The sequence below is a fragment of the Mastigoproctus giganteus genome, chromosome 4 (assembly GCF_048544385.1).
Source record: "Mastigoproctus giganteus isolate SK-2022 chromosome 4, ASM4854438v1, whole genome shotgun sequence".
Lineage (NCBI taxonomy): Eukaryota > Metazoa > Arthropoda > Arachnida > Uropygi > Thelyphonidae > Mastigoproctus > Mastigoproctus giganteus.
In genome coordinates this window covers 37,441,628-37,464,239 of record NC_143578.1, presented here as the reverse complement: position 1 = coordinate 37,464,239, position 22,612 = coordinate 37,441,628, and the positions used below count along the sequence as shown (strand labels likewise).

Genomic DNA, 22,612 nt, shown 5'->3' with positions numbered 1-22,612 from the left:
AGCTTTAGTTTAACTTCAAGTGTATAAATTATTTCGGAGTTACTGTTCCCAAGCTGCAATACCTTACACTTTGGATTAAAGCAGAGCTGCCATTTTTCTGACCATTCCTGAAGTCTATCTCAGTCACTCTGAAGAAGCTCTGCTTGGCAGTGATCATTAACTACTCTACCAATCTTTAGATCATCTGCAAATTTAGACATCACTTCCTCTATCTCTTCATCAATGTCATTTATGTAAAATCAAAAACAACAGCGGTCCTAATATTGATCCTTGGAAACCCCACTTCTTACATCAACCCAATCTGAAGAATAAGCATTTATCACAACCCTCTGCCTCCTGCCCCGAAGCCATCCAGCTATCCATCTAAGGATTTCCCCTGCGATTCCAACCTGTTCCAACTTATAAAGTAACTGCTCACGTGGGACTGAGTCAAATGCTTTGCTGAAATACAAATAAACAATGTAAAATTACATTGTTTAAAAACAATAAAATTATTTCCCAAGTCCAGCTCACGTGTGACCCTGTCAAAATAGCTAACTAGATTAGTTAAACAAGATTTTCCCTTCACAAAACCATGCTGAGTATCCTTCACAATTCCATTTCTATCTGATCCTGATTTCCACCCTTGACCATTGTCTCCATGATTTTCCCTACTACTGAAGTTAGACTAACCAGATGGCAATTTCCCACTTCACTGTTAGAACCACCCTTATACACTGGTATTCAAAGAAAGTGCATCACCTAGGAATTTCCCATTTCTAACCCTTTTTTGTGATGGTACGTTACATTAATGACTAGCATCACAAATAGAAATATAAACAAAAGATATTTATTAATAGTTAAGGCAAGGCTAAGTAATATTTGACAAGTGCTCTCAAAATATTCCAAAATGAGTATATGCAACTTTTATACAACAGTTTTGGTAAACACGACAGTTATGGCTGAAATGTTATCAGAAGCCCTCAATTCGCTTCAGTTTATCTTTTTAAATGGAAAACAAAATGAAAAGCTCACCAGGTGCAACCTAATATTTAGTTGAACCGCCTCTGGCCCTGATGACAGCAGCACACCATCGAGGCATTGACAAGATCAATTTCTGAAGATTGAGCAACTGAAAGTTCATGGTTCCAAACACAAATTATGACTTCCTGAAGTTCACGAAGGGCCTTTGGTTTCTTTCTGGCAACTTCACATTCCACACGATGCCAACAGTTCTCTATAGGATTCAGGTTTTTTGGTTTGGTTTTTTTTTTTTTTAGGAGCATTAGCAACTAAGGCCATATTGCTCCGGGGATATGCGGTGGTCATTCTCTGACCTTTCCGCATCCTCCGTATTCGGTAGTCACGGGTTCGAACCCCGGTCTAATCAAGAAGCGTGTGCTACGCACTGCTGCTCCTGCCCACCTGGCTACGGAGGCGCCAATATATAGGATTCAGGTCCGGGCTGTTTTCTGGCCAGCTAAGAGTTGTAATGGATCGTTCTTCCAGCCATTTTTTTTTCCACCTGCAACAAATGTAATCACATTACTGTCAAACCTCTAATGCAGAAATGAAGTTAAAGTAACTACAGAAGTGCATACTTACACTTTTTGCCCGATGACAAGGAGCAGAGTTGTCCTGAAAGATGCAGTTACTTGGTAGGTTGAAATGGTCTCTAATGGTTGACAGCAATTTGCCTTCCAATATAGCCTTTGCAGGTATCCAACTCCGCGATATGAAATGCATCCCCATATCATTTGGCTGGTAGAGAATTTCACTCTAGACACCACACGGCCTGGATGGTATTCTTCACCATGCCTAAGGCAAATCGTTTGCCTCCCATCAGAGCCATGCAGGTTGAATTTCTTCTCACTGGAGGAAATAACTGACTTCCACTGCTCGGGGGTCCATCTGATATGCTCCTTACACCAAATTAATCGGGCCTTTTTTCATTTTTTTCTGTGAGGAGGGGGCTTCTTAGGACGACGGGCTACAATTCCATTTTTGAAGAGGCATCCTCTGACTGTCACTGCACTTGCTACCACTCCTGTATATTCTTCCCATTCTCTTTTCAGCTCAGACAAAAGTTTTATGGTTTTTAAGGCATAAGCACTTCAATATGCAGTCCTGTTTTTGCGTAAAGACTCGTTTACGCCTGGTTCATTTTTTCCTATCAGCAGAACCAGTATTCTTGAGTTTGGAAAGAAATCAACTCACTGTCGACTGATTACAAGACACTCTATAAGCAATATAACGGAAAGAACATCCTTCCTCATGTAAAGCAACAATAGCACCCTTTCTTTGTGGTGTCAACTGCACGTAACTCGCCCTCCTGACACAAGCAAGGAATGACTGCAACTCTTGCAGAGCATGCTTATATAGCTGAAAGGAACAGCTGATGCAATATAACATCACCTATGCATTTCAATCTTATCTGATGCTATCTGTAAGAAATATATTGACATATACTTACATTATTTGGATGACAATTACAATTTTAAGGGGTGATGCACTTTCTTTGAACACAATATACCAGTGTATGTTAGAGACACATTGCCACTTTTCCAATCCAATCCAACGGAATCACTTTCGGGTCCAGTGATGCTCTCATAATTAGCCTCAATGGTTCAGTGCACTCACTTGGCACCTCCTTTAAGATTACAGGGTATATGCCATCAACCCCAAGAGCCTCACTGGCCTGTAGCCTCAAAAGATTTTTCATTAAATAAACCATGTGAAATATCAACATCATTAATTACATTTGTTTCAACTTCACTCCCACAATATCTCACTGACACAAAGGGTTTTTTTTCTGTAAATATCGATGCAAAGTAACTGTTAAGTTCATCTGCGACTTCAGCTGGAGCACTTAATACTATCCCACGTCCATTACATAAGGGTCAGATCTGGTTTGTCCTTCCTTCTTTGCATTAATATATGTGAAGAATTCTTTACCTCCCCTCATTCTCATTCTCTCTCTCTCTCTCTCTCTCTCTCTCTCTCATCATCTGGTTCATAGGTGACGAGGTCTAGAATATTCTTTTCCCTAGTACTTTTGCTGACATGTTGATACAAATACCAATCATCTTGTTCAGTTAAAAATTGTCCCCCATGTCAAGTTTCCTTCCCATTTGCTCCAATCAATTACAGGCAAATTAAAATCACCCATAATAAGACATTCACACTTACTTGCCCGTTCCATTTGCATGTAGAGGCTCTCATCATAATCTTCACAATCACCTGGCCTATAGATTACTCCCACTCTCATTATACCTTTGCTACCAACTATCTCACACCATACAGATTCTATACTAGCATGCGAAACATCTGAATCCGGGAAAGCTTTTGTTGCGCTCAGGCTGCTTTTGATAAGAAGCATGATCCCACCACCCCTTCTCTCTTCCCTATCCTTCCTAAATACATTATACATACCATACTGAAACTCATCATCCCCTATCTCCGGGTGGCACCATGTTTCCATAAACCCTATTATGTCAGCGTTACTTGTCCTAACCAGCAGTTTGAATTCACTCATTTTATTGATGACACTTCTGATATTACCGTATAAACAATTAAGACTTAGTGTTCTTGTATATTTAACTACCCTGAGATGCCCCTTAAAGTTATTTAAGCTCTCTTCCCTGGCATTACTACCTGCTAATTTGAAACATTTCTGCTCTCTGAACATCTTGCTAATATGTTCTGTTGCGGTAACAAACAAGAACTCAAGGTACGTGCAAGTGTTGCTTTGATGAATATTAAATAAACTCATAGAATATCAGATAAACTCATATCTATATTACCTTTCTTCCCCCCAAACTAGCAGTTCCCCTGAACTTTTAAGGTATCCTCAATAATACTGGCAAAAATTCTTGCACCACGTTTGTTTAAATGTATCCAGTCTCTACAAAACAGATTCCTAGTACCCACAAGTGTGGGCCAAGCTGATAGAAATTTCCCCCAAAAAGTCTTGAGTTAATCCACATGGCTTTCAGCATATAATCCCTCCTGTCATGCCTCAGCAGAACTGCAGACACATAAACATTGTGACTTAACTTAACTTGCAGCATTTCTTCAGCATGGTACTATATTTGTCTAGCAAATCATTAAGTCGTGTATGCTTAATGTCATTAAGCACATCAATAATAATATTCTCTTTACCCCTTTAAAATCTGATAGTCTGTTGGTGACATCATTAATAGTTGCTCCCGGCAGACATACCCTGGTTCCAGTCCATCTATTCTTGAATGCAAGTACCCATTTTTTCAGTGACTCAAATTGTTCTAGCAATGCACCAAATTTTAACTTAAGAAGGGTGCACTCCTTGCAATGGTGACAAAGAAAAGAATCTCCAAGTGAACTAAGATTATCCACTAGGTCGACCTTGGAATACATACCACAGGTTCTGCAAAGGATAAAAGCATGACTCTCCAGGAAATCGCCATCAGCTATTTCCATATGAGTCATGGTACCCTCTGACCAAGTGTTCACGGTTTGTAAAATTTACTAATTATTACTGATAAAAGGAAAAAAAAAAAATTCAAAAAATTCAAAAAATTATATTTATAATATTAAAAATATCAAATTATTAGAGTAAAAAAAAAAAAAAAAAAAAAAAAAAACTTTTCAAAAGAAACTTTAATATACTAAATAACCTTTGAAATCCTGCTCTAATCCCTTCATCTATACTTCTTTGCTGTCACTATGAAGAGCCCCAATAGGCACATCTGCTCGTCACAAATGGCAAGTCGAAACCAAAATGATTTACACATCTCCAGTCCATGATGATCTCCCCCAAGTCCAAGGGTGCTCTCATAATTATGGCTAAAGGTTTGCTTATTTCCTTTAATATTAACTGGATAGATTCCATCCACTCCACTTTGCCCCCAGTTATTAACAAAATCATTTAGCTCCCTGTTAAGAGTTTGATGAGCTTCTGTCCTCCACTTCCTTACAGAATTCCTCATGTGCAAATGTAGATGCAAAATACTTGTTCAGTTTGTCAGCTTTCTGAGCAGGATCATCAACAGTTGAACCATCGATATCAAGTGGACCAAATTGATTCATCCCCTTCCTCGTAGGGTTTATATAAGTAAAGAAGTCTTTGCTGTGTTTCTTTGCATCCTTTGCCAAAGATTTCTCATAATTTGCCTTCGCTTGCCTAACCTCCTTTGTGACTTGATTACAGACTAGCTTATATCTACCATAGGCTTCTGTGTCTCCTGATAATTTATATGCATGTAAATGCATTTATATGAAAAATGCATTTACATGCATTTTTCTTTTCTGCAATTAGTTTCATTAGTTCAGCCATCCATTTACATTACATTATTTGACATCCATTTAGGCCTAAACCTTGAACAGTATTTCTTAGTTGGTATGAAAAGTCTAGTAGCTTCCAAGCTTAATTCTTTGAATGCTTCCCATTTAGAATTTGCGGTTGGTAACATCAGTTGGTCCACTGTCTAGAATTTAATAATTGTCTGAGACCACCGTAGTCACCTTTACGAAAGCAAAGGCCCTTCCCTTTACCCCTGATGGTAGTGACATCTTTAAGTAAATCCCATATCAGTACACTGTGATCACAGTCACCTAGTGGTTCCTTTATCTGCAAATTCTAAATGCATGAATGATCACTGCTGATAATCAGATCAAGAATATTACTCCCTGTGGTTGCCTCTCAAACATGCTGCTGTAGAAAACAATCATCCAGTAAATCCACAAAAGTCTTGCTAGTGTGCAAATGACCAATCCCCCATTACAATACAAAGGGTACTAGGAAAGTTTTGCAATATGATGCAACAATGAATCACAGGAAGCTGTTTGTTGCTGCATGTTGAGACATGTTCATACGTGTATAGTAGCCGCCGCGCCAAGTCGATGGGCTCAGTTATTCATTAGTAGTGAGAGTGTAAAGTGCTTGCGATGGCATCGCGGTCACGAAATGAGATAAGGACAGTTTTGCGGTATAATTTCGTGCGTGGTTTAACCATAGACCAGTGCTTAGAAGAAATGACTCTTGCACTAGATGATGATTGTCCACATCGTACAACGATATTCAGGTGGTATAGAGAATTCCAAAGGGGAAATTTCACTCTGGAGGATTCTGAGAGGCCGGGAAGGCCACAAACGTCACTTACGGAGGAAAACGTTACTGCTGTGAGGAAAATGCTTGACGAAAACAGGCGAGTGACCTACCAACAGATAGAGGATACTTTGGGCCTAAATGCACCAGCAATTCGTTCGATTCTGCAAGATCATTTGCACGTGAAGAAACTTTGTTCTCTCTGGGTGCCGCATCAACTGACTGAAGAGCAGATGACACGACGTGTGACTTGGTGCCGGGAGATGTTAAAAAAGTTTGATAAGGGACAATCTCGGTATGTGAACAACATCGTGACAGGTGACGAGACTTGGCTGTACTATTACGATCTGCCGACCAAGGCTCAAAACAAAGTTTGGGTCTTTGATGATGACGACACACCCGTAATTGTCAGAAAATCCCGATCTGTAAAGAAGAAAATGATAGCTGTATTTTTCAAATCGAGTGGAATTGTGGAACGTGTCGTTTTGGACACGCAGAAGACAGTCACAGCTAAGTGGTATACTGAACAATGCCTGCCTAAAGTCATTGGATCTATGAAGAACTTGCGGCCAAAGTCAAGAATGGACACCTGGTACCTCCATCACGATAATGCTATAGCTCACCGCGCCAAAGCCTGCACCGAATATTTGACCACGACAGGACTGAAACTTCTCGAGCACCCTCCCTACAGTCCAGACCTTGCTCCCTGCGACTTTGCACTGTTCCCGCATGTGAAAATGAAGCTAAAAGGGAGGCGGTTTTCCAGTGATGAGGACCTTCTACGGGCTTGGGACAACGAGTGTGCTTTACTCCCTAGTGAAACTTGGCAGAACTGGTTTAAAGATTGGTTTCGGAGGATGGAGAGGTGTATTGAATGTAGAGGAAATTACTTTGAAAAAATTAAATAAACAAAGCTGTATTGCAAAACTTTCCTAGTACCCTTTGTACATTCTGATTTACTGGCCCACTATTTCTCTGCACAATTGTTCGTTGTACTCAGAATCATTAGGCCTATAACACACTCCTACCTTCATTTTTGCTTTCCCAGTGCTTATTTCATACCAAATTGACTCAACATTGCACTGTTCATCTATATCAACTGGAAGCACTTCCTCAGATTTTGTGTTTCATAACTAACAGCATAACTCCCTCCTCCCTTCCTATTCTATCTATTTTTTCTGTACACATTGTGCTCCCCAAATTCCAATTCTGCACTGGTTATATCTGTGTGACACTACGTCTGATATCCTAACAATATCTGCCTTTGATATCTTGACCAGCAATTCAAATTTATATGCTATACTCCTAGCATTGGTGTAGATGCAAGCATATATGCACCTGTTCTTACTCTTAGTTACCCTAACACAGCCCATGTATTTACTTGTTCCATGATGACTCTTCCCAGTTCCTGAAATCTCCAGCAACTTGGTTTCCAGGCTGTTGCTGCTCATTTTAATAGAAGCGGTGCAAGAATCACTTCGCCTCTGCCTGTGACTACTGTTAATCTTTTAGTCTGTGATCTGCCCCCTAAGCTAGCAGTTTTCTGACTCACCTAACACTTCCTCAATAGCATCAGCAAATATTCTTGCACCCTTTCTATTTAAGTGCATCATATCCCCGTAGAAGCAGCCTCTCCTGTTAACAAGCACAGACCAAACTGAAAAAAATTCTACCCCATGAGTCTTGCAGTCTCTCCAGGGCCGAATTGATTGACAAGGCTCTCATCATGTACTTCATCCTATCGTATCTGGGCAGAATTGCAGACACTCAAATTTAACCCTAACTCGCAACTTTCTTTCAACATTATATACATGCAGATTTCCTACTCTTAATATCATTGGTGCCAATATGTACAACAATATCACCTTTTGTGCCCTTAAAAGATGACATCTGCTCTACAATGTCATCAACCTTTGCCAGACATACCTTTATGTGTAACTATACAGCAGTACCCTTGCAATTCTTTTATCTTCTTAGGTGCAAGATTTGATGTGGCAACAAGCTTTAGTAACAAAACTTGCCACATAATAGCATTAGTTTCATGCACGATTCTATTGCAAACTATGCAATTATTAAGTTTGAACTATAGTTCAACAACAGATTCTTTAATGGAGTACATTCAAGATTGTGCAGCTAAATCATATCCAAGTTCTAAATTACTTAATTGTTCTGCTATTAGCAGGAGATTGTTGCTGTTGATTAGCAGATGACTAATAAATTTAAAATAATTAATTTGTCAACTGTAATCTAAATAAATGAAATTAATAAGGTTCACAAGATGGCTTTAGCATTTTCCAGTTATGCTGTTATTTTTGTATAAGTAATGTTAAAATTTAGACATAACTCTAAATGAGTACAAACAGGTACTCTAATTAAAGTTTTCATACTTACAGCTTGCACTTGCAAAACTGACGGAACTGAGAGAGTTGGTGAAGCAGTCTGTACAGACATTGCTTGTGTGGTGGCTACAGTTTGGATACCAGGACTTGCTTGAACTATCTGAATTTGCTATTTAATAAGAAAGCAAGAATATTTATAAATTATGTTACTATATGATGTCATATAAAAGAACAAAATATTTGCATTATAAAGCATAGTACTTTTGTAGACAAAAATTCAAATTAAAAAAAAAAAGTAAAGTACAGTCATTATCAATCCACTGCAGGATGGAAGCCTCCTCAATGATTCACATTGAAGGAAATGGACCATAATCTGCCAAAGTGGTCCAGTGCAGGTTAGCAGATCCACTGTATTTAGCAGTCAGGGGCCTGAACCCTGGTCTACTCAAAGAGAGTGTGCTAATGCACTCCTACTCTCCTGACCACTCTGCTAAAAACATACTAGGCAAGGCCAAACAAGTATCAAACACACTGAATTCTTTTACAATTACAAAGCTGAAACATTTATAAATTCATTCTAGCAAGATCATTTGTTAACAGAGTATTTCCTAAATGGACAATTAAGTTTACTCAATTCACTAAATATGGAGAATTCATTTTTACTATTAGTATTTTATTTAACACACTTAGATTGTGTATAATCCATACCCAAATAGAAACAAATCTATTCAGTAAAATTTCTCTGTATCTGTTCAAGATATCTAGTTATGTATGAATGGGAGACCCAAATACTGTTGGTATATTCTAAAATCATTTAGGTTTTATCAAATATGAACCATCCCTAATATCATAAAATATTGTCTCAAGAAAGTCACCTGATACTCTGAATATGCTGCTTAAATAGCCAATTCCAGGAAATGGATTACCGAGATCAATAATTTCCAAGAACTGATCTGATGCATGAAATATTTATATATGCACAGTGTTGTCCGTGTAGTATTTAAAAGTGCCAATACCTTTCATTTCTTGATATTAATGAAGTGAGCATTGGGGAGAGGGACCCAAATCATAAAAAGTAACAGAAACTGAAAAACGAACCTGAGGAGTAGCTTGCTGCTGAGGTGGTTGTTGTTGTGTCTGCTGCGTAGCTGTTGTAGCCACACCGGTTGTCTGTTGCTGCAATGCAGCTTGATGTTGTTGGGCAAGCTGGAAATAGTACTGTACCTGATCGGGGTGCATAGTCACAGTACGAGTATTATCATCTTGTCGCTTTGCAGGCTTTAGTTCATCTCTTGGTACTATGTCAATAAGGAAGTCAAACTGATCATACTTTGTAATGGCCATAGCTATATCATTCCTCTGTAACAAAAAAAAAAAAAAAAAAAAAGACATCATATTAAATACCTTTTTCCACACAATATACATATATTTTAATAGAATTTGCATTTCTGTTTTATAGCCCATGTAAAAAAAAGACAATTTTATTAAGGTACCAACAAGTACATCTGGGAGGGAGGGTAGCAATGCAAACTAATAAGTAACATTATACTTTTTTTTTGTAGGGAACTGTTACTAATTCACAGTGCAGCAGAAGACAACTCATTGTAGTAGCTTACAATTTGAGAGATTAATGCCTTTTTTTTTTTTTTTGTAAGGCTGTGCCTTTTATTGTATTACTTTAGAGCTTTATTTTTTCATATTTAATAAAAATCAGATAGTACCCAACTATAGGAACAGAAAAATGCTACTAGTCAAGTACACCAAAATGAAAAGTGCATAATTAGTATTTAAAACATGATGAAATCACAAACAAAATACCAGCATCCTAGCCTTTTAGTATTAAAATTCTACATACACTGCCCTACCATTAATATCTGGACACTCCTCCAAAGGCAGCTGGTCACATCCTACCCAAGCAGCACAAGTTAAGACTTCTGGCAGAAAATGATAATAAGGTGCCACATAAGCAATTGGTCTATGACATTTCAACAGCACTGAATATCTCTAGGTTGACAATCAGTGATGTGCAGATGAAGTAGACCAGTGCTGAAACCATCACAAAACAACCTGGTAAACCTCCAGGAGCTAATGGAACACAATAGGAGAGCTCTGCAAAGAATTGTCCATTTGGAATGCAGGACACACACACACACACACCCCCCCTCAGTGAGATGATTGGGACACATATCAGCACTAGTACAGTGTGCAGGCAGCTGCATGATATGAGTAACCAGAATCATGCAGCCATCCACAAGCCACTAATTATTGTGATTAATGCCAGACACCATCTAGCTTGGTGTATGGCTTGTTGTTCTTGGACAACAAACCAACAGAAAGCTGTGCTTTGGAGTGACGTCATGATACAGAGTCTACCAGTATGGCAATTGTGTCTAGCAGATGCCTGGAGAAAATTACCTGCTGGACTATGTCAACTAGACAATGAAGTTTAGTGGAGGCAGTGTGATGGTATGGGCTGTTTAAAATAGTTTGGCCTGGGTCCATTGGAAGTTTTGGATAAAACCATGACTGCTGAGGTCTACCTAGACATCCTGGACAAAAATGTTACCTACGTTGTGGCAGCACATCAGGCAAGACCCATACCTGTATCTGAAGGACACTGGTCCAGGTTATACTGCTTGTGTTGTGACAAACCTGGTACAAGAGCATGTGTTAAAGTTAGACTGGGCAGCCCAGAACCCTGACCTCAATCCTTTAGAAAACCTGAGATGAACTGGAACATCGGGTGCATGTGAGGAGAGACTGCCCAAAACAGAGCTGAAATGGTCACTTCTTTAAAGGCCAAATAGTGGAAAATATCAAAGGACTTTTACAAAAAATACTGGTGGAGATTATTCCATGAATACTGAAGGCTTTCATAAAGACTAAAAAGGCACACATTATTAGTTTCATGTAAATAAAGGTTATTGTTAGATATGCAGATGTCTATATATTAATGTATATATCACAATGTTTTTTCAAAACAGACCTCTCAGTATGTTAAAAGAACTGCTTTACCCCAGAGCAGGAACAAATTTTAAACTGATGTTTAAAACCATTTGCTCATTTATATAAAAATATAATTAAAGCAAGTTATCAATAATCTGAAATTCATGTCGCAGATAGTCTTTTCATCCAAATGGAAAACTAACTCTGAAAAACTGATTTATATATATTTAACACTAATAGGCAAACATTTAATACTATAAATCCTTGACTGAACTGCCCACTTATAACAAATAAGTCTTCAGTTATCTCTTCTCCTCCAGATTGATGACTAATTTGGCAACTAACTTTCAGCTGTGAAGAATGTTATGTATTTAATTTATTTGCTACATATTCTGACTGCTAATTTCATTTGCAGATGTTAGAATTGGCATTTCAATTTTGATCGAATTTACCACTGGGTGTTATAATGTGAATTATAACACCCAGCATCAATAAGTTGATAAGCCTGTTGTGGTTTATCAAAAATTTTATTTACATTAATATTTTAATGTAAATAAAAGCATACAAAATGTCTGATAATGCATGAAATATGAGTTTAGTTCAAATTATGATAAACTGAAAAGTCAAAATGATAACTGTACTTATAGATCAACACTTCATGAGTCCCATTTCCCAGACCAAAGCATCTTTCAACAAGACAACATTCCATGTCTTGAGTCCTCCACCTTCACATGACTGCCAAACTCATCCCAAATGGACACTGATAAGATACCAAAGAATGGATTGTTCAGTACTTGGATCAAATACCATTGAATACCCAATAAATGTGCACTGCAGTGTAATCAGGACAGGGATACCTTGTGAAGTTTATGCCACAACACATCCAAGTCGACTAGACAGGTGTTCCTAATGCAAAGCTATCACTGTGTGTGTGTGTGTGTGTGTGTGTGTGTGTGTGTGTGTGTGTGTGTGTGTGTGTGTGTGTGTGTGTGTGTGTGTGTCAATTCAAAATTCACCATGTTTAAATTTTAAAAACAGAATGATATATTGTAATACCTAAAATACCTAAAAGTTTGTATTTTATATAATTATCTGTTGAATTAATCCATGCTATAGAAGCCCTCGGAAATCTCCAAAAACATAAAGGGGCGGTCCACAAATCAGGAAAGATTGAAAAGCATGGATACAAGAGATCACTAATAAAAAACAATACAATAGCATTTTTACGCCATAAATAAGAAGTTAACCAACTCTGTTCGTGAAAATGGCTTTTCTTCATTTGAAGATGAGATATAATAGTATATTTCATAAACTAAGATTTTAGGTTACTACTTCATGTTTACCACTAACACTTCTCTGCAACCTTTTATTTTTTATTTTTTTTTTTTCTCTCTCTCTCTCTAAACAAGCAACAGGTGCCAAAATAATATAACATTTTTTCAAGCATTTGAATGGATGACAACTGATACTGAAGACTGCTAACATGCACCAATTTAGTTTATTATTTTTTTTTTTTTATGGTGGCCCTAAGTGTGAAAGGAATAACTTATAGTACTTTAGTACTGTTTAGGAACTGAAGATTGAGAAGACAGTAGATACTTGTTGCTACTGGACTTCAGTGTCTGTAGATCATAATTTTCACGAAATACACATGTAGGAAGGTTGTTCCAAAGAACAAAAGTAGAGGAGAGAAATGAAGAAAATATTAATGCTAATGAGTTTGGAGTTGAACAGTGAATGGATGTTGATCAGTTTAGTACATGTTCAGAATGGTTTGGAGGAGAAGTGAAATTACAGATACTAATTCAACAGAACAGTACCTATAGAAAGATATGCAGCAAAACCTGGACATCTGCGTGACAGATTTGGACCGAGTCTAAAAACTTCAGAGGTTTTGGGGACGCCATCACAGAATGTGAAAACAACATTCCATGGTAGGGTACATTTGAGACTTGTACAGTCAGTAGATGTTTAGATTAAAAGTAATGCCAAGGGTGAAGAAGACAAACCTAGTTTATTTTAATACTGAGGAAGCAGTATTTGGGATATGCTTATTCCAAAAAAAAGTTAGAAGTCAGGATTATTCCCAATAGAGATATAATCTTGTCTAGAAATCTGTGCCCTATTGGAGAGGAGAATGGGAGCAGTAGCCTCTTTTTTGCGAGAAATAGACGGGACTGGGTTTTAGAAGGATTCAAGTTAAAGTTTTCTTCGACTAATTAGAGAATTACCTGGAGATCAGTATTTAAGAAATTAGGCTTAAGCTATCTGTGCAGAGAAGATTTCTCAAACTGGAAGTGTGGGGGGGGATGTATGCTATCATCAGAAAAAGTATAGACAGGATTTCTAGCCAGTGGAAGTAGGTCATTAATAATATTAAGTGGAAGAAATAACATAACCTTGGAAAATGCCAAAGTCACCAAGTTAGAATTTAGAGAACCATCACCTTCAATGAGTGGGTGGAAAGAAAGCTAGCAACCTAATTGTAAAAGACAAAGCAAACAGTAAGATGATGGAAATATGTCTCTGTCTCTCAGGCTTCCTTGCGTCATATTATTATTATTAGCTATATGGTACAAGGAAGCCTGAGGCTTATGCTGCACAGGTAAAAAAAATTTTCAGAATTACCCTGTGAGAGAGAGAGAGAAACAAAGAGCTGGAAGTAGAAGGGAATCACCAAGAGAGAGAAGAATGATGATATCCAGCTAAGGACCCTGGGTGTGCCAAGTCCGCACTCACCAGATGTTAGCCCCTGGGGTTATATAACTAATAATAATAAACCAAAATATCTCCCATGGAATCTATACTGGAAATTATTGATCAGATGGAAGATTTTAAAGTAGCATAATAGTTGGCGATGACAGATTTCTTTATATCTTTGGGAAGAATTTCTCACTCTTTTATTTAATTTTATTTTTAGCTATTATAACATTAGATATACAGGGTGGGCCAAAAGTAGGTATACAGTACTGATCAGGTCATGGTATTTTTATTTTATTTTTCATTATTTCTTTTTAGTTTACAGGTAATAAGAAGGATATTTTATTTTTATTTTTCATTGATTTTTTTATTTTACAGGTATTGAGAACAATGGCAGGGAGTCTGGGTGAAGAACAAAGAAAGTGGATTCTGAAGCAGTATTGGAAGACTGAAAATGGCGAAAAGGTGAACAGAGCATGGCAAAAGGCATTTGACACTGCCCACCAACTCGTCTGACAATTTATCATATCAGAGATAAATTTGATGCAACAGGTTCAGTGGTAATGCGCCGAAATCTGGACGTCCTCGGACATCTGTGACAGAGGAGAATGAAATGAGTCACCCCGACATTCGTGAACAGTCTAAAAAAGCCCACGAGACATGCATTTCAGGAGCTATATATACTGAGAACATCCTTGCGACACTTAATGCACAAATTGAAATTGAAGCCACACCATCCAAGACTCTTACACTGCCTTTTTGAGGACAATTCAGACCGTCGGTTGCAATTCTGTGAAATAATGCATAACCAAATTTCTGACCAACCAGAACTTGATAAGATCATCTAGTCAGATGAAGCCTGTTTCAAGTTGTCAGGCCATGTGAACAGGCATAATTGTGTGTACTAGGCAGATGAAAATCCTCATGTGACTATCACAACTGAACTGAACCATCCAGGCATCACTGTGTGGACCCTCCAGCGATGGTGTCATGGGGCCAGATTTTTCGATACAACTGTGGATGGTAACAATTACCTAAACATGTTGCACAACGTGGTGGTACCACAACTCACAACCAGGGCTGACTTTACTGAACTGCTCTTTCAACAAGATGGGGCCCCTTTCATTTTGCTTTGACAGTATGGAGCTACTGTGACACAACCTTCCCACAATGTTGGATCGTGCAATGTGGCAGCACTGAATGGCCACCAAGTTCACCCGGCTTGACACTTATGGACTTCTTTTTTTGGGGCGTAGTAAAGGAGAAGGTTTTTGAGAGGAAGCCCTACACAGTGAACGAATTGAAGGAGTTCATCTCTCAAGCATTTATCAACATTGGTGCTAACCAGAATTTGTGTGTTATTGTGTGTCAGTGTCGGGTACAGGTTCCAGGAATGTTGCAACGTTGATGAAGGACATTTTGAGCACCTAAGAGACTAAACATGACCCAATCAGTACTGTATACCTACTTTTGGCCCACCCTGTATATTTTTATAACTGCAGACTATAGATATACTAAATAAACTAAATCATTTTGGAATTCAGCCAGCAGTTTTTTTTTTTAAATACTGTTTATTTGAAAAAAAATGTTCATATCTAAAAATAATAAAATATAAACTAAATAAAGCATATAAGTGAGTACAAACACATAGAACATCAGTTAAAGGAAAGAAACTTTGGCAGTATTACCTGAAGAGTTCTTCTTTTATTGTCTTCTGTATGTATCCAAGCTCTCAGTGACAACTCAGTAATAAATATTTCAGCTGCTTTAGCAAACAGCACAGGGGCTTCAGCACTTATCATCTAAAGACAAATCACATACAACATGGATATAATAAATTTTATCATATCTTTTAAATAACAAGCAAACAGAAAATATCAAAATAATAGTACATTAAAAAAATTACGAAATTAAATAATTTTATATAACAAATTTGCATATTTCATTTAAAATTTCACGGTGAAAAGGAAAGTTACCTGGTATTGATACTCACATCGCATAAAGGGCTACATTATATCTGCAGTTCCATTGTTAGCTATGTGGGAAGGGGAGAACACGACAGAAAGGATTATGAAATGCAACTCTTGTCAATTAACAGACTCTAGGCCTCTAAGGTGAGGAGGGGTTAATCAGCAGCTCACTAGTTATTAAGTAGAAGGAATTTATTTCTCAAGGATGGAATTTGGTTACACCCTACATTCTACTCTGACAAAGAGAATGTGTTTCATCTTGGAACACAATGTGCATAGGAAGAACAAGCAGGAACGGATTGGGGGAGGGGTGTATGCTCGGTGCCACCCAAAATCCCAACAGTTGAAAATCCTGACAGGCCAAAATCCCAACATACTGATTATATTTTTAAAAAAATGAAGTCTATCTCAGAAACTGTTTTTGCAATAAAAAATGTTTTCGTGTAATCAAAACTGCCACTAAAAACATTAAAAGTTTATTTGAACACATGGAACAGAACATGTACATTGCAGTTATGCAAACAGTATATGATAATGTTAATGTTTTTTTTATGTCATATTAATGAACACAACAAACATATACAGTAGACTCTCGATTTTCCGGGATAGATGGTAAAAAACAAATCCTGGATAATCAATTTCCCAGTTAATCCAAAAATAGAGACGTCCCCGACATATGTAAGAGATACGTTCCAGGACTTTTTACATCGTCGAGTTTTACGTAACTCAGGAATGACTAATAACATATTGCTACTATATTATATTACTGACAAATCTGAATTCAGCAAGATACTTGTTAATGTTTGACCATTTCCATATATCCTTATTAGTTTAATTTTCTGATTCAAATCGATCGCTTTCCTTTTCTCAGTAGATTGACTAGTACCACTGCAACTTATTCTCTTAGTCGGCACCATGATAATGGTCAAAAACTTCACAGGGTTGAAAACTCAGGGAAAAACTCACTATTATCACCCCACGCGAGCTCACATTTTATTAAAGCACATTTCTGGAGGTCACTATCATAAAACAATTTGCACTTTCCGTGCAATTGGTCTTTTCTGTTCGTGCATCTAATTATAAACGGGTAGTAAACTATCTTTTTGCATTTGCAAAAATATCAATAGCTAGAATTCTGTGGGGTTTTACGTTATTATGGTGAAATGTATATCCCATTCGCTGAAATCTTTCAATCATATATAAAAAAAAAAAAAAACATAAATAAACTGTAAGAATCTGCTCTTCTTTCCTATTTTTTTGCTTGTTACTCCGTATCTCACTTGTGCAATTTGTGCGTGCCATGATCATCATTATTGATTGCTTATTTTATTTATTTATTTATTATTTTTTGTTTTAAATTTTACAATCCTAAAAGAAAAAAAAAAAGAAAAAAAACGTAAATCCGTAGTGCGTAAGTCGGGGACTTACTGTATCGAAAAATGTATCTTGCAACTCCCTGCTGTCTTCACATCCACACTCAAAAAAAAAAAGAAAAAAAAGAGACCAAATGTTTAGTTTGTCTTAGTGCATCACGTCGATCATTGTGTCATTTATGTCAGGGCTATCGGAATTTTTATTTATTTTATTATTATTTGTTTAGAAATCACGAAAATGGGCAAACACAAGAGTTGTTCTTTCAATTAAACAAAAACTTGAAATTACTCAAAAGTTTGAAAAACAGTACATCCATTAAATCTCTAAAAAAACCATTATAATGTTGATGACCAAACCATACGCGACACTGTAAAAAATAAACGGAAGCTATTAGATTTAAAATCGGCATTGTAAAAAATAAACAGAAGCTATTAGATTTAAAATCGGCATTGTAAAAAATAAAGGGAAGCATCGTATTGGACACGGGAGTAGTGCGTGGTAAGTTTTTTCATCTATCGTCATACTTTTTACGTATGGTTGCTGAACATTTTTCTATACAGTAAGTCCCCGACTTACGTTCGTTATTTATATATTTTTTATATCACTGAGGATGACACACATTTCACTATAATACTGTAACTTAAAAACCTGCAGAATTCCAACCATTGGTATTACCGCAAATGCAATAAGATAAGAGTTTACTACCCATTTACAATGAATTGCAGTAACAGAAAAGCCCAGTAACCCGGAAAGTGCAAATTGTTTTATGTTAGTAACCTCCAGAAATGTGTTTCAGTAAAATATGAGCTCGCGTGGGGTGATAATATTGAGTTTTCGCTCCCTGTAAAGTTCTTTTCAGAAAATTTAATTTTGACCATTATCATGGTGCCGACTAAGAGAATAAGTTGCAGTGGTACTAGTCAATCTACCGAGAAAAGGGGAGAGGAGTTATGCTCTTAGTTAAAAAGCATATTAAATCTAAGGCAGTGAATCCAGTCAACATGGGTGACCAATGTAATGTACAGCCAGTCTGGTATTACATAAGCACTGGGAAACCGAAAATGAGAGGAGCATGCTATAGGTCTAATGACTGTGATGAGTATACCAAACAACTATACAAAGAAATAGTGGGCCAGTAAATCAGAATGCCTTATAAAGGGCAATCTTAACTTTCCAGACGTTGACTGGAATTATTGGTCACTGACACACTAACAAGACTTGTAGATTTATTGGATGACTATTTTCTACAGCAGCATGTTAGAGAGGAAACAAGAGGAAGCAATACTCTTGATCTGGTTACCAGTATGGTTTTTTCATGCATTAAGAATCTGCAGGCAAAAGACCCACTGGATAGCAGTGATCACAGTGTATCACACTGTGATCACTGTGTACTGATGTGGAATTTATTTAAAGATAAAACTACTGTCAAGGGAAAGGCCTTTGCTTTCATAGGAGTGGATAAAGTGGTCTCAGAAAATTTTTAAAAATTCTATACACTGGCACAAACTGATGATGTTACCAAGAGCAAACTCTAAATGGGAAGCATTCAGGGAAATAATCAAAGAAGCTACTAGCCTTTTCATACCTAGAAATACTGTTCATGACTAGAACTAAATGGATGTCAGATGTACTGATGAGACTTGTGGAAAAGAAGAAAAACGTGTGTGATGCATATAAATTATCAGGTGATGCAGAAGCCTATATTTGATATAAACTAGTCTGTAATCAAGTCAAAAGGAGGTTAGCCAAGAACAAAAGGAAACACTTCTATGCTTACATTAACAGTAGAAGGAAGGGGTTGAATCACACTAGGCCACTTGATGGCAGTGTTTTTAACTGTTGATGAGTCTGATAAGACTGCTGACAAACTGAATAAGTATTTACCATCTACATTCACACACAAGGCATTCTTTAGGGAAGGGGATGCCAGAAGTTAAGTGCTAAATGATTTTGAGTTAACTGAAAGGATAGTGGAAAGAAATTGCTGAAGCTAAACATAAAGTCACTAGGGTGGATGGAATATATTTAATTATATTAAGGGATGAAAGCAAAGGAGGTAAGCAAACCATTAGCCATAATTAAGAGAGCATCCTTGGATTCAGGGGAGGTCCCTATGGACTGGAAATGTGCAAATATATCCCCAATTCACAAAGAGGGATCAAAAGTTGATATTACTAATTACAGACCTGTTAGCTTAACATCTGTTCCAGGGAAGATAATGGAGTCATTGGTTAAAGAAGTAATGCAGGACCATCTAGGCAGGAATACAATTACAGTGCAATCACAGCACGATTTGTTAAGGGGTGGTCTTGTCTGTCCAATCTGATTGGATATTATGATGCACTAACAAGGGAACTGGATGCAGAAAATAATTTAAGCTTTTGATACTGTTACACATAAAAGACTGCTGTACAAATTGGAGCAACGTGCATTAAGGGCAAACTACTGCTATGGATAAAGGGATGGTTGAGTGGGAAAAGAAAAAAAGTCAGAGTGGTTATCAATGGGCTTTGCTCATTGTGCAGCAATGTTATTAGTGAAATACCCCAGGGTTCAGTGCTAGACCCAATGTTGTTTTCAATATTTATTAATGATATTGATGAAGGTATATCAGGCTTAATGTCTAGGTTTGCAGATGATACAAAGGTTGACAGGGTGGTTAATGACAGTAATCAAGATAATCTAGTGCAACAATGTCTAGAAAAATTAAGCTAATGGGCTGAGAAATGGAAGGTGAAGTTTAACATTGATAAATGCAAGGTACTGCATATGGGTATAAGTAATCCCTGATTCACATACCAACTCTGTGGTACTACACTCAGCAGAGTGGAAAATGAAAAAGATCTGTGGGTAATTGTGCAGTCAGATATAAAGTTCTCGGAGGGATAAGGGTGATTATCCGTTTTTACAAGGCCATGATAGGGCCACACCTTGAGTACTGTATACAGGTCTGAAGGCCTCAATTTTAGGAAGGATGTAGATCTACTGAAATCGGTGGAAAGAAGGGCAACAAAATTGGTGAAAGGAACAAAGGATTTTTTACCAAGAAAGGCTTCAGTGTTGCAAATTTCAGCATTTGGAGACTAGGCACCTGCAAGGAGATCTGATACGGTGTTTAAGGCCTTGAATGGATTGAGTAAGCTCAATGTTGATGACATTCTTCCACCTGTTGAGACTACACTCATGGAGGGGTATAAATTCAAATTAAGGAAGGGTGGTAGCAGGATAGATGTGTGGAAGTTTGCCTTCAAATAGCAGGTAACTGATTGTTTAAACAAATTTCCATATGCTGTTGTGGAAGTGGGTAGTTTGAATAAATTAAAGAAAAAACTAGACAAAAATGTTGATGTAGATTGATGGGTAAGGAGGGTATTCACCTTTTTTTTTTCTGACTGATTATAAACTTGCTTTTTTGCATCATTTGCCACTACCTTCAAAATCATGCTGTGTTTTGATAGTTTTATTTATTACAATATTTTATGCAAGTTTTAAATACACAAGAACAGAATTTTAAGCTAAGAACCTTTCCTTTTAAAAAATTAAAATTATAATTTAATTTTTTTGAATAACAATATTTTAAATAATTAAATTATTCATTCAAAAAATTTCTTTCGTGCCATAACTATGGATATCCCAAACTATATTATTGCTTTAATTTGAAATGATTCAGTTTATTGTGTTACTTATTTAAATATTTTTCCTATACCTACATTTTGTATATTTCCTGATAATTCCTATAAATTCAAGTATATCAATTGTATGTTGTTAGTATATGTAAAAATGCATATAAGTATTTGTATTTAAAAGACACCCTAATGGCATTTCTGAGGTTGCATATCCTTGGATGGTTTGTGGAGCTGTACTTTGAAACTGGAAGATGAAATGCAGAACATGGCACACAAGCATAGATACAGGGCTAATAGTTTAACAGAAGCTGCAGGCAGATTAAGTTATTATTTTGTTTTTAGGAGCATTAGCAACTAAGGCCATATTGCTCCGGGAATATGCAGTGGCCATTCTCTGACCTTTCCGCATCCTCCATATTTGGTAGTGACGGGCTTGAATCCTGGTCTAATCAAGAAGCGTGTGCTACGCACTGCTGCTCCTTCCCATCTGGCTACAGAGGCACTGCAGCAGCCTGGAAAGCAAGGTGGCGGTGATTTCAAGGCCTACTGGTGGTTCTCATGGAACAAGAAAATATATAAGCTGTGTTAGGGTGTTACTAGTAAGTGTACAAGAGTTGCTTGTACACTTACTTACATGTACATTAATGCTAGGAGCTTAGTAAATAAATTTGATCAATATGAAATAGTTGTTAAATTATCATATGTGGACAATGTAGGGCCTTTCGAAGACATGGTCTCACTCTGGCATAAGGGATGCAGAGTTTGAATATGGGGAATATACGATGTATACAGAAAGGACACAAGGAGGGGGGGGGGGTTGCTCTTAGTTAAGAAGCACAAAATTTAGGCAGTGCATTCAGCTGACATGGATGGACAGTGCAATGTTGAGTCAGTGTGATGAAACATAAGCATTGGAAAACAAAAACATGAATAGGAGTGTGTTATAGGTCTAATGACTGTGATGAGTGTAGTGAATGACTGTACAGACAGAGTGGGCCATTAAATCAGATTATTATCTTGTAGAGGGGAATTTTAACTTTGCAGATATTGACTGAAGTTTATGGGTTGGTCACTCACATGGTAGCATGGCTTTGATGGATTCATTAGATGACTGTACTCTACACCACCATGTTAAAAGGAAATGAGAGAAAGCAATTTCCTTTGTTTTGAAAGAGAGCGGGAATTATAGAAGCCAATTCAGAAGAACAGTGCCCATGGAAGTATCTCTAGAAGAGGCATGCAGCAGAAACAGTACGTCTATGAGACAGCGAGTGGAGAGACTTGGTTAAAGATGAATCATTAATTAACCTAACTGCCCTCTTCTGAATGGAATCAAGAAGCCTGAGAGAGGTTTTGGAGAGACTGCCCCAGATGTGGGAACAATATTCCATGGCAGGGTGGATTTGCGATTTATACAGAGTGAGCAGCTGTTTGGAAGAAAAGTAACGCCGAGAGCGAAAGAGAAAACCAAGTTTTTTAGATGCAGAGGAAGCAATATTTGTAATGTGCTTGTGCCAAGAGAGATTAGAAGTCAGGGTATTCCCCAAAAGAGATATATCATTTTGCCTAGAAATCGGAATGTCATTAAAGATA

The 22,612-nt window shown here is 37.3% G+C and overlaps 1 protein-coding gene across 3 annotated transcripts in view; it reads right to left on the bottom strand.

The window, feature by feature from the left end:
* Positions 1-22,612, bottom strand: part of Nf-YC (nuclear factor Y-box C) — a 117,850-nt gene that overhangs the window by 45,861 nt on the left and 49,377 nt on the right. For 2 of the 3 annotated variants that reach the window (XM_090371484.1, XM_090371483.1), the window contains exons 4-6: positions 15,738-15,851; positions 9,502-9,762; positions 8,456-8,572 (exon numbers count right to left, since the gene is read on the bottom strand). In XM_090371484.1, coding sequence (XP_090227610.1) covers positions 8,456-8,572; positions 9,502-9,762; positions 15,738-15,851 — 492 coding nt within the window. The remainder of the gene's footprint in view (positions 1-8,455; positions 8,573-9,501; positions 9,763-15,737; positions 15,852-22,612) is intronic. The other variant, XM_090371485.1, reaches the window with a different exon arrangement.